The sequence below is a fragment of the Saccostrea cucullata genome, unplaced genomic scaffold (genome assembly GCF_032062105.1).
Source record: "Saccostrea cucullata isolate Sc308-1 unplaced genomic scaffold, CSIRO_AGI_Scuc_v1 ctg9193, whole genome shotgun sequence".
NCBI lineage: Eukaryota > Metazoa > Mollusca > Bivalvia > Ostreida > Ostreidae > Saccostrea > Saccostrea cuccullata.
Genome location: NW_026933889.1, coordinates 24,651 through 42,259, shown reverse-complemented (window position 1 = coordinate 42,259; position 17,609 = coordinate 24,651). Strand labels below are relative to the sequence as shown.

Below are 17,609 nucleotides of genomic sequence, written 5' to 3'. Positions count from 1 at the left end.
GGGTACCAACTATTTTGACCTTTTGACCTTGAACTTTAGAGTTTGACATGCATTTGAAAAAATTCGGCTCTCGCCATAAGCTGTCATCAATGTTTCACAAATACGCCTTGATTCCCGATAGGTTCAATCGAATCATTTCTACAGCCTCTCTGAAAATTGATTTGTTCATATATGTGTCCACATTGTGGACCGTGCTTTTGCTCTATGAGGCATGATTTATTCTTATTATTTCCATTAACAAGAAAAGATCAGAAATAAATGTAGCTTATTCAACTATGTGTACATTGTATTATCTACATTGTACCTGTGATAAAACTAAATTTAATAACTTAAATGAGGGTTCTTATTTCACACTTTTTGTATAACTTAGGACCCAAGATATATGTTTATTTAACTTTGCCCTATATTTAATAAAGATCTTTAATGTTTTCTTTTTTATCACATTTTGATATAAAATTAAGTAATACTACTTAGCCTCTATGAAATCCGCAATTATCTCTTATTGAAAAGTACAATTTAAAGCTTTCTTAAAATATAACATTTAAAGAATTTCCAAAGGATTTATTTAAAAATAGTCTGCAGTGAAACTTTAAATACCAGGTGGATTTTATTTAGCAGAGCATCTAAAACATTGCTTTCAAGAATTCCATTTTCAAAGAAGAAATGTTTTTATTTATCCTTTTTAATTTTAAAATAATCAATAATATTGAGGTTCAAATCAAAAGTTCACAGTTTCTATTCGGATTTGATTTGATTTTCAAATTGAATGTTGTTTTCAATTCCAAACTGAGTAGAAGTGTTACTATTATCATTTTCACTCCCCCCCCTCCCCTTTGTTGAGAATGTTTTAAATTCTATAATTACAGCCTAAAATCGGACTTACCTTTTTAACCCGAAATCACTTTTAAGGTATATGAACCGCTCTTGACTTCAAATATATTAAAACTTATAAAGTAGTAAGATTATTCTCAGTGGAGATCATTGTTCTTACATTATAAACCAGGATTCCTGAACTAGACTGCTGAACATCATTTTAAATATTCAAATGTTGGAAGCAAACTTTCAACAAATTATTCATTGCGCGTCACAACATTCAATACGGCGGCCCGTTCATGTAATAAATGCAGTTTTAAATCCATTTGTCTCAAAGGGAAATAAATATAATAGCGTAAAATTTATGAAATTGTTAAAATAATTAATGATGTGGAGTCATCCTCAAGTAGTGTAGATTTAAGTTTGTTCAAGGCATGACCCCCCGGGGGTAGGATGGGGCCACATTGAGGTATCAAAGTTTAACCTAGGAATACATAGGAAAAATCTTTAAAAATCTTCCCAAGAATCACTGGGTAACATGAAATTAAAAAAAGTTTGCAAAATTAATTTGTACTGCATTTCAATATTCCTTTAGGGATTTATTACATGGTACACATCAGGATGGGGCATACAATGTGTGATTGTCTTAAGTGATGAAAGTTGAACACAGGGATACATAGGAAAAATCTTTTAAAATCTTTTTCTCAAGAACCTTTGTGCCAGGAAAGATGAAACTCATGTGAAAGCATCCTCTGGTAGTGAAGATCTAATACATTGCTTTCAAAATCATGACACCGGGGTTAAATATTATTTTATTTAATTTTAATTTCAAAATAATCAAAAAAAAAAGTCACCGTTTTCTTAAAAACAGCAAACTCATGATTTTTAAATTATAATAAAAACTTTGTTCTGTTAAATAAATATATATTAATGTTTGTTATCATTATCCCCCTTGGGTAGGATGGGCCAAAGGTTCATCAAACTTTTCTTAGAAAATACATACGGAAAATCGTCATAGAACTCAGGAACAGCAAAGCCATGGTTGTTTGTAGATACCACTGCCATTATGTGTCATTTTAATTTAGAAGAACCCTTAGGAAGTGTAGATTTTAAGTCTGTTCAAATACAACCATGAACCCAATTATATATTTTTTAAAAACTTTTCAATACTAAACTGAATTTTGCTTTTACCTAGCCAGTTGTGCAGGTAAGCGATGTGGCCCCTGAGCCTCTTGTTAAAAAATGTTCTCAAGAACATCGAAGCAATGATTAATCATATTTATATGGAAGCATCATCAGGTGGGGTAGATTCTTTTTGTTCAAATAAGTTTGTTTTGTGGCCCCCTTGGCCTCTTGTTATAACTCTGTTTATGTATTGAGGATTTACCGCAAAATGGGATACATAAGTGCAAATTGAAATAAGTCTGCATGATAGAATTCCGTGGCATTCCACTGGTTTATAATTAAATAAACAGTTCTAACTTCTTACAGAATGAACGAATAAAATCATTTAATATCTAAGACACATGCAGTTTCAAGGAATATCCCCTGATTTACATCTTGTTAAAAATATACTTTGATCCTCACAACTTTCAAGTTTGCCGTGACATTTATTAATGTATACCAAAATCTTTTTCTTCAAGACAACGCTTGTTATTCTCATTATTTGTTGATTCCTCGATATAAAACGTTGATATGTTTGATCTGCTCCAGATCTTTTGCGGTAATTTTTAACTCTGTGTTTTACTGTAATCAACATTTGTAACAAACAGCTAGCTTTATTTATGAGATGAAATCAATTTTTTCATTATGTTAATTTATGTTAAAGTTCAATATTACTGAGAGAGAAATTTACTAGTATATAATATACATGTATATTCCTCGAGGGAATCGTAAATAATTGTAGCTTATGGTAAAATTATTATCTTTTTGTAAATAGAATTCACAACGATATTTTTCTATCGTCCTAGAAGTCAGATTCTTCAGGATCACTGCAATCGTCGGTGAATCTACAACAACACAAGCATGCGTTATCTCCCCAGATGGAGAATGGCTACACGTGGAGCTATCAATCGACTATAACAGCTCATCACACGTCATTGCAAAGTTGGATCATAACAAAACATTCGAAAAACCAACCTCTGTAGAAAGATTTAACGGTAGCATCAACATGGACGGTGATGATATTGTTGTAAGATTAACTGTGGACTTAACATCACCGAAATCAGACTTCTGCACATGGGATGGCCGATACTTTATGAAATGCTCAGTGACTATGAACGATACCATGCAAACCAGGAAAAGTAATGGAAGTCGAATTTCAATTACAGGTAATAACTTCTTTCAAATAAGAAATGATATAAATTTAGATATTGTAGACTATAATACTGTCTCATCGAATGGTTCGGTCTCCACGTCCCACAGTTGGATTCGAACCCGCGACGTAAGGATCAACTTTTTACGCTGAGACTCTAGAGCAGACGCTCTAACTATTCCTCCAGGCCGGCAAATATATGAGTTTTGAAATTCCACTGCAAAAGTTTATTTAAATTTTTTAATCCATCGAAGACAATTAATCGAAATAAAGTTTTTTCAAAGATTTTTGACAATACTTGCATGTCATATTTATTTATTTAAGGTGCAGCACCTACTTTGATAGTGAATCCTGATATTTATGAAAGGTTTACAAGGCAAGGTTTAAATCATATTTGCAAAACAGTGCACACTGGAGGCATTCAAAGTGAGAAATACCTAGAAATTCAAGTTTATCGTCCAAACCATACAACTGGATTTAGATACTCAAAGAAAATACCGGAATCAGAAAAGGAGTTTAATTCAGAGAACAACATTACATATATAAACATAACGGGAAGTACTGCCAGGTTTCTCCTTGTTTCTGACTTTACTTCGAACAATTCATGCAACAATATCCAGACCATCACATTTTTATTGGATCGGCCGATAGAGTTTGACAAAGGCATTGTCAAATGTGTTTTGAGAGATGATAATTTCGAATATGCATATGCCGCAGAAATCATAAGTGTTATTCCAGGTAATTTTAAAGTTGCAGAATGAGTCATAATCATGAGTTTCTTTTAAGATTTTAAGATAATTGTACATGTATTGAAGAAACAAAAAGATGTATATGAAATATATGTAAATTTAATGAAATTCGACAATTCAACTGCATTGTAAAGCAAGGAAAGAAGTGCAAAATGTAAATGTTGTATCTTTATCTCTAAGATTTTTATCTTAGAATGTCAAAGTCACGCGTGCTTTATTTTTAGCATGCAACTTAACTTGTAAACGACATTGGAGAAAGCAAACGTTCGGAATAAGCTCTGCTAATCTTTTTCAAAGATTGTATCAAAATCTCGGTCATCCCACATTTGTATCTATTGAATTGATACCATGATAAATTTTTCAACTTTTCGGCGAATGCATACAATAAAGAGGGTTATTCAAAGATTTTGTTACTAATATTTTTCTCCATAAAAGTAGATTTCTTAGGTTCTGAAACCACCTACTATCATCAAGAACTGAAAAAATTTGAAAAAATTCTATTCTTGTCAATTTCCCTCTTTTTCTGTCATTGTGTCTCTTTAAGTTAAATGTTACGTATACAGTCTGTTGCAATAAGCCTTTATGTGCTATCTGTGGACAATCTCGGTCAGTAATATTGAAACTCAGAGAGACGAGGCAAGTGGCATCATTAAAATTTTATTAAACTATATTTGAATTATCTTTTTTCATACAGACGAATATTGTTTTGGTTACGAAGATATACCAAAACGAAATCATCCAAACAACGATTGTTTTTACTTCGTGAATTGTTTTGAGGACGGTGGCCGTATGTATGCAATAGGAGACAACTGTAGAACTCCCGGTAAATGTATGGACTTCAGTCTTGGGTATTGCGTTGACTGTCACGAAAATTTTACCTGTAAAGGTCCCGGTAAGGAAATATAAACTAAAATAACAAACCATTAAAACAGTTTTAGCATTACATATACATATGACATGCACGTAATAACTTTTTACTTGAATTCTAGTACATACATTTGTATCATACATATTTACCCCTAACGTATATATCTGATTTGCATATATATTTTATTGCAGAACCAATAACAACTACAACTACATTAGCTCCAGGAAAAACATGTAAGGATTCTTTGAAAGAAAATTTTTGTAAAAGAAGCAAAATATGTCTTAAATGATTTAATGAGATTAGCCGACGTCTGTTTTTAGAGGTCCTTGTGAGTTCAGTTCACAATTTGAATTCTTTTAATAGATTTCAGAGGATAATTATTGTCCACAACCTAATGGTTTGAATCATTACAGATGTACAATGTTCTGATGTCTCTCAGAAAGAAGGTTTACCCATCATAATCAACTGCACAGTCCTCGATGACACATTTCAAAGCCTGATTGTAACTTTGACTTCATCTTCTAATGGAAATAAAGAAAAAAAGATTGGCGTAATATTACCTGATGGAACAATTCAAAACCAAGCAAGATCATCCCCAGTTTTAAATACAACATTTTCTGTGGGTTCTAAATATATTCATTTTGTCATTGGTTCATCTTCATGTATGGAGGAAGGAAAATACTCTCTGACAAACACAAACGTTTCCATGGACACACAGCCATCGATCTCAGCTTTCTTCTTTGATAATTTAGGTAAGCCTTGCCCCTTTTTTGCCGCCTTAGTGCAGAGTGCACTAAATCTACCCGGCGTATGTCTGTACATCTAGCTGTCCGTCCATTTGTCTAGCTGTCTTTCAGACCTTTATTATGCCTCGAAAACTGAAAGAAATATGGAATTGATATTTTAATACCCAAAGTGGGTTCATCTGCCAAGAAATACATCTGTGAGATACCAAAGTCCTCGTTTGAATTATTCAAAAGTAATGTCCAAGTTAATTTAATTTGAAAATTGGTCAAATTCTAAGGGTGGATTAAAAATATTTGATTGTTTACACACTTAAATGTTTTTAAAAATCACACATTTGAAGTATGAAAGCCTTAGCATAAGCTTTTCCAACTTTATGGCCAAGGTTAAAGATTGGTAAATTTTTGTAAAACAAACTCAAAGGTCAAGGTCAAAAGGTCAAATTTGGTGATACTCGAAGAAAGTTCTCGTCACAAGGAATACAACTTTGAAATATGAAAGCCATTGCCCCACCCTCTCAAAAGGTATGACCAAGGTTTAGGTTTTTGCGAACAGAAAGTTAAACAGACAAACAGAGGGACGGACAAATGAATAGAGCAAAAGCTATAAAATCCTGAATCTTCGATTACGGGTGCGTAAAAGTTTTCAAAAACAATCGATCATTTATTCAATATAGACCTTTTTCCTATGACATTTTTTCCTAGGAGTTATTCCCCTTATCCGCCATATTGTAGGGCACCATTCCCTGATCCTTTCTTTATTCAACCAAGTTCAATTTGTTATAGTGGGTACTGAGGTAAAAATAACACTATTTTTCTAATAAATATACGTTTGTTAAAGCCTCTTTTATTTCATACTTTTAAGATTGTAAATATTTTCCCCCAGATATTTCTTGCACGTTTGTTTAAAATTGGTCGCTCAGAGAGTTGAATTCACTACTTTGCCGTACAAGATAGCGGAATAACTCCTAGGCAAAATGTGTCATAGGGAAAGGGTCTATTGTCATTGTTTTCATCAAGACCCTGTTAAGTTGCTTGTTGTCATTTTGATGTTCAAGTAATCTGAGGATATTTATTTGATACTCTAAATCAAAATGTTAAGAATTAAACGGTTTGATATTTTATGTCTAATACATATAAAATAAAAACAAAATCACGTATATTTCGTGAAATTATAATAAAAGCATGATAGGAGTCGAGTTAGATTGGAATAATGAAAAATAATGATATGAAATATAATAAATATGAATAAATATAATTGATGTTATCTTTATGATTATATTTGGTTGCATTGCAGTTCCTTTGAAAGGGCTTACAATCAATAGTGAATCATTGTACAAGGAAGGGAAGCCCTTAAAATTTAACTGTACGGCTACAGTGGACTCTGACCATACAGAACTTCTAGGATACTACAAGCTTCCATCTGACAGTTCTTACGTAAAAGTCCAAGGAGAACAAACTATTTTACAAACATTTTCTCAAAACTGTACAAAATCAGTGTTATCGAGGTTTGATACTGGTCTGATAGTCTCAGCAAATTTAAACGGAACTAAGCTGAAATGTCTGTACAACGAAATCAGCCCAGAAGCATCCGAAGAAAAACATGTTAAGATACAGTCAGCAGGTAAAACTGATGCAGAATATTTTTAATGCAGTAGCTTTATTTAATGTTTTTGGTTAAATGATGCGTAGAGAGTTCGCATAGACAAAAAAATAAATAACTTTTAACTGTAATTTTACATGAATATTTCGCCTATTTATAACTAGAATAATATTAGATAAGTAGTGATTAAAAACATTTTTTTTTCCAGATGTTGCTTTTAATACGTATAAACTTAAAGCAGAAGTACAAAGTAAAGCAAACTTTACATGCCTCGTAAGAAGTACTGGATCATATAAAGCAATAAAGATCTTAAAAATAATCAACAGCACATCAATGATAAAAATGGCCTCCTATACACCATCATCTGATTCAGTACAAAGTGTAGCCGGGGTTGATGCAAATATCAGCAGCAATGCTCTTACCTTGATATTTGCTTCAGTAAAGTGCTCTGACGAAGGGCAATATAATTGTACGGTGATAATGGATGATGATTCTGAAGAACAGCCTCCTCTTTCACTTAACATTCAAGTAACAAGTAAGTTATAAGTGGGGCTTACTAATTCAGGAAAATTTTGTTTTCGTTTTACATGTATTTTTACCCATATCTGTAACGTTGTTTGAGGCAAATCAAAATCAGATGTATTTTTTAAAGTAAACAACAATATTTCTTTAAGACTTTAATTTGTGTCCGGACAATATCAAACATATCAAATGCCTGCAGATATGAATGGTCGAAAATATCAGTTTTAAGTTCTTTGTTCTGTTTAATTTCCTTTGGACGTTTAAGTTTGTTGTAGTAAATTCCAATTGCAAAGCAGAGGTTTTTGAAATTATTATAAATCTCTTTAAAGCATTACCGGGCTCCTCGACTGTTGAGTTGTTTGTGGACCCAGACATTGTCGAAGGCAGATTTTCCCCATTTCATTATTGCCTTGGTTCTGTTGGGTACCCGGATGTTGGAGGTTATTTAGAGATTACCTTCGTCCATCCTTTGACGAGCGAAAATATAACACTTAATAAAGAAAGCTTGCGGACTACTTCTAGAGATGAAATGGAAATTGAAAGCACTCTTATGCCATACATCAAAGAAGATTGCAAAACTTTGGAGAAAATTTCATTCAAAATTAAACCTTCAAGGAAATGGAATAGAGGAAAAATCGTATGTGAAGTTAAAAGCAATAATGAATCGGTTCAAAAGGCTACAAAAGAGGAGGTTCTCTACGTTATTGACGGTAGATATTGATACATTCCATGTTCTATGAATGAATCTGAGAGTTGATTTTAGGACTAATTATACTATGTTTTTGCCCTGTGTCCTTGACCTTGAATTTCATCCTACTTTTCAAAAATGGTAATTTATCCAAGAACTTTTGATTTCAATTTGAAAAAAAATATTAAAGAGCACGTTGAGTTTTTACCCCTTGATCTTGATATTCATATTAAGGGAGCTCTAAACACTGATAGAAATGCTTTTTATTAAAAATATCACATTAAGTTTGCATATTGTGACTATTTAGTTTATTTTCAACAAGGGTACCTGTCCTATTTCTGCGTGATAAATCTTGAAAGACGATAGATCTGTAAGGAAAAAATCAGTGTTGATTACTTACATCGGGGCAATTAATGGAAAAAAAATAAATTCAGTTACTTATTCTTGATCTAATAAAATGCTAAGAATATTTTAATTTATTACAAATTGAATAATTAACTGTGAATAACTATTTTTTCTATCTTACTTCTAATATCTTACTTCGAAAGGAAAATCACTCAACTACATAAAACTACCCTATACATGTAAAAGAACTCTTTAGTGTGCAGTGCTTTGAGATTCCTTAATGATATCCCATCCATAGGAACACCAAAAGCAGGGGCACATAAATCTTTGTATTTACTTGTTGTATTCTTTGAAATATTTTCAGCATCATTCTGCAACGCTACGAACAACCAAGAAATCTATTTAGACCATGAAAAAAAGGATTTTTGTAATACCTATGTACAATGCAGTAGGGGAAATCCCTATGGAAAACGTTGTCCTCCAAATCTGTGTGTATTCATCGGAGAAGCTTATTGTGATGACTGTTTTCGTGTGAAATGTACAGAAGATGTAACGAGTACGGGTAAAAACGAACTTTTATGTTTTAAATATTATGAAACAAACTATAGTTTTCAAAATATTTTAAAATCTATAGGAATTGAATGTATAATTTTATTTTTCCATTAGGATTTAAAGTCTTCAGACATTTCATCCCAAAAGCATCATAAACAAAAACACTGAATTAAAAAATACAATTCTCTTTTATTGGTATTAGCATGTAAAAGTGGAAAGTGCCTAGTTTTTAACCCTAAACTTAAATGAAGATATATCAATGTCCCTGTTTTTTTAAAAAATAAAAATTAATGTTATAAAAATCTATCTCGTAAAGAAAAAATAATTTTGAAATGTTATTCTATTTCTTATGATTTAATACTTCTCTCCACCGCAGTATTTATTAATAATTTTATTGTAAGAATGTGTTGTAATAGATCACGTGTCCCCATCGACTTCAATGCATATATCTTTGTTATTTTAGTACTGTTAAATTTCCTTTTTGAAACTCTTTCTTGGTACACCATTTCTACTGTGAAATTTAACTGTTTAATATATCAAAGCATAATATGCTTGATTGATATTTTAGGATAGAGACATCCTAATATGGATAAAATGGAAACTTTGAAACGAACTAAGATTCATTTATATTGTTTTATGCTAGTACCTTGAATGGGAACTGAAGTACTTCTTTCTTATGAAAATGGTTTTCGATCTTTTGGTACTAAATGAAATTGAATTGAAATAGATTTTTTTCATAGAACCAACAACTGATTTGGTCACTGAGACAACAACAATAACAACACCAACAACAACGCAGCTTGGATCTCAGTGTAAGTAATGTTATTATATGGAAAAAAGGTAATTTTTAATTGCAATTGATATTTTGATTTCAGACACAGATTTCTACGTACATAAGGATCATGAAACAGACTTAGACTTAATTCAAAATTTTTATCATCTATAAAATCTTAAAACTTGTTAAAGGAAACTCTTAATTTGCAGATGACAGCAGATTGATGATACAAAATCGGAAAGCATTTTCATTTTGGGCTGCTTAACCTCTAAAAAAAGTTCAGCATCTAAGACATTTTTTGACTTAAGCTAAGATGTTTCATGATCCCGGGGTCTGGGCTTTTTTGTGTTTTAACACTGTTTAATACTGACGTTTACCACAGTATTGCTCAGGGACAACAAACAGGGTGTTTCACAATATATGTCACACATCTAAATGGGCATAATCTGAACATCGAACATGATACCAAAAATACCAAAACACAATAGGTAAGGATATTGATCTAAAATAATGATATTGCAAAGTGTTGCGAAAATTATAATATACAAAGAAGAAGCAGATTATATAACCAGTGATTTCATATGGCGTACAACGAGCAGCAGAAATATGCTTTAAATCTGAATTATAGAATATTTTACCGGATGTGATGTTGGAAAAATATCCAGACCAAAAATTGCTGTTTAGTTTTCATATATTAGGAATAGTTACGGAGTCTTAATTTAATTATAACGTTAAGTTGAAAGATAGTTTCTAGTAAATCCCCCCCCCCAAAAAAAAATCAAGAAGAGATGAAAGCAATATCAAAGTGAAATTGATCATTGAGAAAACCTCATGAAAGTTAGATCTGAGTTTAGAGAAATGGATGTAACAATGCCGGGAATTGTATTTAGAAATCTTAAAGTTGAGTTAAGTGTGTCTGCATATAAGATTTCAGCATTTAAAGGCAAGTGACAAGTTAAAAGTTTGCAAGATTGACTAAAAGGAAGAACGAGAGAAGTGGACACCAATTAAAACATACTCGTAGTTCTGAAACAAAACATTTAATAAAATGCAACTATTAATAAAAGTAAATATGCACTTTGGGGGTTCTAAAAAAGCCAGATATAAAACAAGAAAAGTCTCAGGTACATGGATCCTGTCAAACTTACAAAACAGTAATCAAAAATTTCTGAGCATTAGTATATTAAGTCATTTAGGATGATTTTGGGAAAATACTTTGAGAATAACACTTTGGGATTTGTTGCCATTGTAACTAAAGTGGAGAATATTGGATACTTCTGACTCAAAAAAATAATTTTGAATATCTGCTGATTAAAATGATATATAAAATGTATCCATAGCTTTTGTTGTCATTTATCTATCTGTTTTCAGATGTGTGACAAATATTGTGAAACACCCTGTAGGTCTTACATTTTAACGTAGAGGACATTTTAATTCCAGTTTGTTTTTGCATATTATCTATAAAAGGTCCTAAGGGAATCTTTTTTAAAGATGGTCGATCCTCGGTCAGAAAGGACAGCTCTTAGAATCAATCTATTGAAAAATGTCTCAAAATAAAGCTTGAAATTGAAAATTTTTCATGCAACAAAGAAATAGAGCCTTGTCTATTTTGTAACACCTCGGTCAATGAAAAAGATGAATAAAAATATCCTTGGTCCAGAGATGTATATTTGGAGGGGAATCCTGTACACAAGCGTCTGTAATTTTATGATCCGGGGGATCAATCTATCTTATTTGGGGTACTGCGAAGTCACATTTTTAGCTCACCTGAGCCGAAGGCTCAAGTGAGCTTTTCTGATCAAAATTTGTCCGTTTTCTGTCGTTGTCGTTGTTGTCGTTGTCGTCGTCGTCGTAAACTTTTCACATTTTCATTTTCTTCTCAAGAACCACTGGGCCAATTTCAACTTAACTTGGCTCAAAGTATCCTTGGGTGAAGGGGATTCAAGTTTGTTCAAATGAAGGGCCACGCCCTCGTCCAAGGGGAGATAATCATGAATTTATTAAAAATTAATGGCATTTTTTAAAAGTCTTCTTCTCCAGAACCACTGGGCCAGGAAAGATCAAACTCATGTGGAAGCATCCTCAGGTAGTGTAGATTCAAGTTTGTTCAAATCATGACCCCTGGGGCAAGGGTGGGGCCAAAATGGCCGACCCAAGTTTTACATAGGAATATACAGGAAAAATCTTTAAAAATCTTCTTCTCAAGAACCAGTGGACCAGGAAGATGAAACTCATGTGGAATCACCCTCAGGTAGTGTAGATTCAAGTTTCTTTAAATCATGACCCCCGGGGCAAGGGTGGCGCCAAAATGGCCGACCCTAGTTTTACATAGGAATTTATAGGGAAAATCTTTTTAAAATCTTCTTTTCCAGAACCACTGAGCCAGGAAAGATGAAACTCATGTGGAATCATCCTCGGATAGTGTAGATTCAAGTTTGTTCAAATCATGACCCCCGGAGCAAGAGTGGGGCCAAAATGGCCGACCCAAGTTTTACATAGGAATATATAGGAAAAATCTTTAAAAATCTTCTTCTCAAGAACCACTGGGCCAGAAAAAATGAAACTCATGTGGAATCATCCTCAGGTAGTGTAGATTCAAGTTTGTTCATATCATGACCCCTGGGGCAAGGGTGGGGCCAAAATGGCCGACCCTAGTTTTACATAGGAATATATAAGAAAAATCTTTAAAACTCTTCTTCTCCAGAACCACTGAGCCAGGAAAGATGAAACTCATGTGGAATCATCCTCAGGTAGTGTAGATTCAAGTTTGTTCAAATCATGACCCCTGGGGCAAGGGTGGGGCCAAAATGGCCGACCCAAGTTTTACATAGGGATACCTTTTAAAATCTTCTTTTCAAGTACATCAAAGCTATGATTAGTGATATTTTTATGGAATCATCCTCAGGTAGTGTAGATTCTAGTTTGTTCAAATGATTAACTCCTGGATGGGGGGGGGGGGGTAAAATCAAGCCCGATGTGCTCAGGTGAGCGCTGTGGCCCCTGGGCCTCTTGTTACGCATGGAATGATTTTAAACCCATGTATTCCTTCTAACATGTCCGAAAAAGTGCGATGGCTAGAACGTATTTTCAATCCTTGATTACAAAGAATCAATCAATCGTGCTATCCACATACCTATGTGTTTTACTAGTACTACAGTGTATTATCAATCTTAAAAGTTAAATATTTTAATCTTTATGGTAGTACTTAAATATGTTTGATACTTGTGAAGTAAAACATCGATTTTTCATACGTATAAATTCAATCTACTCTTCTCTGATTTCCGAAGATTCAATATGTCAAGACCAGATAGTTTTGGTCAAGATAAAATTGGATGAGAGGAATAATTTAAACACTTGTTTTTTTATATACTATAACTTTTGAATGAATAAAAGTGTTTTCATTTAATCAAAGTAATATTTGAATTTTTCAGATCTTAGTTGCACATCAATATTCGTAAATGAAGGAGAAACAGCAACGATTTCCTGTGTATTAAACATCACCTCTTTTGATTATATTTCTATATCAAATAGCAAGGGAAGTATATTGTCTGTTTTTGCAAATACAACAGTAATGTATACCGAGAACAGGTCTGCCGCAAAATTTGAATGCACAGTAACTGGAACAGCGTTAGCATTTGCTATAAAAACTGTGCAATGCAATGACTCTGTGGAATATGAGTTTGAACTATATTCGGAGGGAATACTCTCGAGTTCTGTCACAGCATCTGTACTTATGAAGAGTAAGTGGAATATTTTGTATTTATTGACATTTATTTTTAATAACAGTGTACAATTTTTTATATATTTTTTCTTTATCTTTTTTGTAGCGAAACCATTATCTCCAGAACTGACAATTAGCTACAGGTTGGAGATGGGTAAAAACCAACCAATTCACACTTGCAAAGGTTATGTTGGAAACCCAAAGGGTACCCTAGAGCTGGAAATAAAAAATACTACATCAGGAAATTTTAGCAAATACATTCCTACCACGCAAAGTTTTGGCTTCTCAGTTCTTGAGAATTGTAATAATCAATTGGTTCTAACATTTTCAATAGACCTTACAATAGATAATTTATCTGATCACTACCTGAGGTGTCTGGCTAAAGATACAAAGACTTTGCCAGACAGCGATCCCATTCCAATGTCAAACGAAGTTCCAATAGTTCCACTTGAAGGTAATTGCTTTGTTGAAATTTTATCTTCTGCAAATGCAATATTTTATGTTTCTATGTTTAAGGTAGTCCGATCCTCAGGTTTATAAAATTAGCAGTTAAGTAATCAAAAATACTCATAAAAGTATCTCTGAATCCATAAAGTTATGTAAATTTATCCACAGTATTTCTTAAATGTTAAAAATTTAAGTTAATCATACTACATGTATATAAAGAAAATGTCAAATCTCCAATTTTTGCAGAAAAAGCGAATTGGAATATCAACAATGCATTTTCTAATTGCAAATTGATCAACAAATATATTTTAAGTTAAAAAAGATAGGTATCCAGACATTAAGAATTTTTTTTTATACTTATTTGGTATCTTTTGTCTTCTGTTTCCGTCATCTATTCTATAATACGTAGTGAAAAAGGCTTTTGCTATCATTGCAAGACACAACAAATCACTTCTCATTTCATATCATGCTAATAAGCTGAATTCAAGAAAATCTTATTTCTCTAAAACTGTATTAATTTGCTTCCCTGTATAGGGGACAATTTCAGCTTTAATAAGACCTTTTCTAAGACTTCCAAAAACCTTTTTATCTTAGAAAGATGAATAAATGAAAATTGTTGCATGAGGAAATTTCATTTTCAAGCTTCATTTTGATGCATATCAAATTAAATATTAATTTTTGGAGTTATCCTTCCTGGCTGAGGATTAGATATCCTTAAAGAGTACAATTTTAAACTGCAAAACTTTTTTTGAGAAACGCTGTTTACTAGCACAAAATGTTCATGGGAATCCAGATTTACTGATCAGTCAGTACATTATCGTCGGTAAATTTGTTGTAATCCTCATGGTACGCCCATATTCATGTCATTAAATCAGATAACAGATATATTTTGGTCTAGTGTGCAGAACATCGATAAGTTGACAAAGACTATACACTGAACCAAACTTCTAAGTGTTCAACTAACACTTAACTTTTAAAGAACAAATGCATACAATAAATAATTTCTCTAATTTATGGTTAATAATGCATATTTAAGTTCGATATTGCGTTAATTTCATGTAAGTATCTCGTCAGAATTTTAAGCAAAGTGTCAAGGAAAAGATGTACCCTCGAAATAAAAATTCACACACAAAAATCTCTATGGAGTAGGAACACCACTTGCTCTAATTACTACAAGACAATCTTGACTGTTGGATACCATGTACATTGTACATGTACAGTGGACCTTCAGATATCCGGACGCCAGATATCCGGATGCTTCAGTATCCGGACGATTTTTCATCGGAACGAAATTTTAAAATGTTATTCTGTCTTGTTTAACTGGTGATTCAGATATCCGGATGCTTCACATATCCGGACAAATTGACTGGGAACCAAAGCGTCCGGATAAATGAGGATCCACTGTACACTGTACCCCTGAATAGGAGATTGACCCATTTGCTGCCACACCTACTGCATATAGATCTGTACAAATCGTCGAAATTGTGTGGAAGGGGGGAAAGGGGGCTTTGACTATCCTTTTAAAAATCCAAAATGTGTTCAATGAGATTAAGATCCGGGAACTTGACAGTGTATCATCACACAGATGCCTTTTGGTCAATATCCTATTGTGTTTAGCACGTAAGTGCACCGCCTTAAGGATCAGCTTGAGCTGATATTAGACTGTCACGAGCACTGATCTCTTCTTATTTTCATACGATTTAAATGGTTTGTTTTCATGTTTCAAAGATTGTTTCAGAACAATTTAACACTCATTGAACCTGGTGCGACGCGAAATCTTGGCCTTAGACGAAGATCAAGGTCATTACCGGTTTGGTTAAATTTTGTAATAAATACATTTATTAATCTGAACACTTAGAAGTTATGTTAAATGTATATGTAGTATCAACAATAAGTAGACATATTTAAAAGCAAATAATTAATTTTCCGAGGCCGATCGTCTATAATAAAGATGCATTACTATGAGTAGTGCAGTATATTTTACTCTGCAAAATTGGTGATATTGATGGGGTGGTTTAAAGATGACTTTCAAAGCTTCATACGAATGACTTTTCATACCAAAATAAAAAAAAATCCGTGTTGTCGAGGAGGGATGTCCGTTCTCGGGGGGGGGGGGGGGGGGGGAGGTCCAAGGTAACTTTAACTTGGTTCAGTATATACTTTGATAACTGCTTACCCCCCCCCCCCCCCACACACACACACACACCGACCCCCCTCTAGATCCGCTCATGGTTTTGCAAACAATCAACACTGCTTACCATTAAAATACGCCTTAAAATGTATATTTGTACTGATGCTTGTAACACGTGCCTAATGTAACCCCTCCTCCTGAATGTGGGATAAATAATTTCCATCGTTGCTAAATAAATTTGTTTTTTTTCTTCATTTTAGCAAATCCTTGCAGCGGGATCATCGGGTTTTTCATACATCCAAGAGACTGTAGATATTACATTCAATGTAATAATAACAATATTGGTCACATATTTAATTGTGAATCAAAATGTTTTAACCTCACAAGTTCACAATGTTGAAAATGCTATATGTGACGTTTTAAGGTTAGACATACATGTAATTATTCCTATGTTTTACTCCTATTTTTATGATTTAAAAAAATGCTTCTAGGAAAAATAGAATTGTGTTTAACTTTATTTTTAAAACGGACAATTTTATCTTTTAAAAATAGATAAATAGAGTTTGAAAGGTTGCTGTGAAAGACCACAACACCTAACAAAACACTGATTCTCATGTATTTATTGTAACCGAACTTATTGAAGTATAGTTTATATTATATATATCATTGAAGCTTTCAACTCTTAGTAGAAAGAATTATATTATGATTTACAGGGTACCTGTAAAGTGCGAAACGAAATAGAAACGAAACGAACTGAAACGAAACGAAATCTGCCGAAACGAAACGAAATCTACCGAAACGAAACGCAACCTACCGAAACGAAACGAAATCACGACGAAACGAAACCTGCCGAAACGAAACGAAACAAAACTATCAAAATGTTTGTTTTTTTTTCAAATCAAGGTACATGTATATAATTATATATGTGTAACTGCATGTGGACTTTTTCTTACTTCAAATAAAATTTATTTATCTAGATACAACATATCCATCAAACCGGTCACGGTAGCCTAGTGGTAGAGAGTTCGCTTCGTGATCGGGAGGCCCGGGTTCGATTCTCGTTCGCGGCGCGGCGTAAACAAAGGTAGTGACTGTTCCTTCGCCATGCGATCGGCACTAGAAGTGAAAGTCACGGGTCTTTTGGATATGACCTTAAAAACGTAGGTCCCGTGTCACGGTAGGCGTTGGCACGATAAAGAACCCTCACTGCTCAATGGCCCTGAGTGCCGAGTATAGGTCTAAATTTGAAGCCCTTCACCGGCATCGGTGACGTCTCCATATGAGTGAAAATTTCTCGAGAGGGACGTTAAACAATATACAATCAATTAATCATATCCA

General features: G+C 33.3%; 1 protein-coding gene across 1 annotated transcript; it reads left to right on the top strand.

The window, feature by feature from the left end:
* Nucleotides 1-2,752: 2,752 nt before the first annotated feature.
* LOC134239550 (uncharacterized) lies at nucleotides 2,753-16,671 on the top strand (the record flags this gene model as incomplete). The annotated part of the gene is made up of 13 exons (XM_062721717.1): nucleotides 2,753-3,143; nucleotides 3,452-3,865; nucleotides 4,571-4,768; nucleotides 4,936-4,977; nucleotides 5,158-5,496; nucleotides 6,785-7,111; nucleotides 7,299-7,625; nucleotides 7,942-8,322; nucleotides 9,010-9,207; nucleotides 9,938-10,009; nucleotides 13,404-13,712; nucleotides 13,800-14,147; nucleotides 16,532-16,671. Coding segments are annotated over 13 exons (3,486 nt in total), but the record flags the coding sequence as incomplete, so codon positions are not given.
* Between the last annotated feature and the right edge of the window lie 938 nt (nucleotides 16,672-17,609).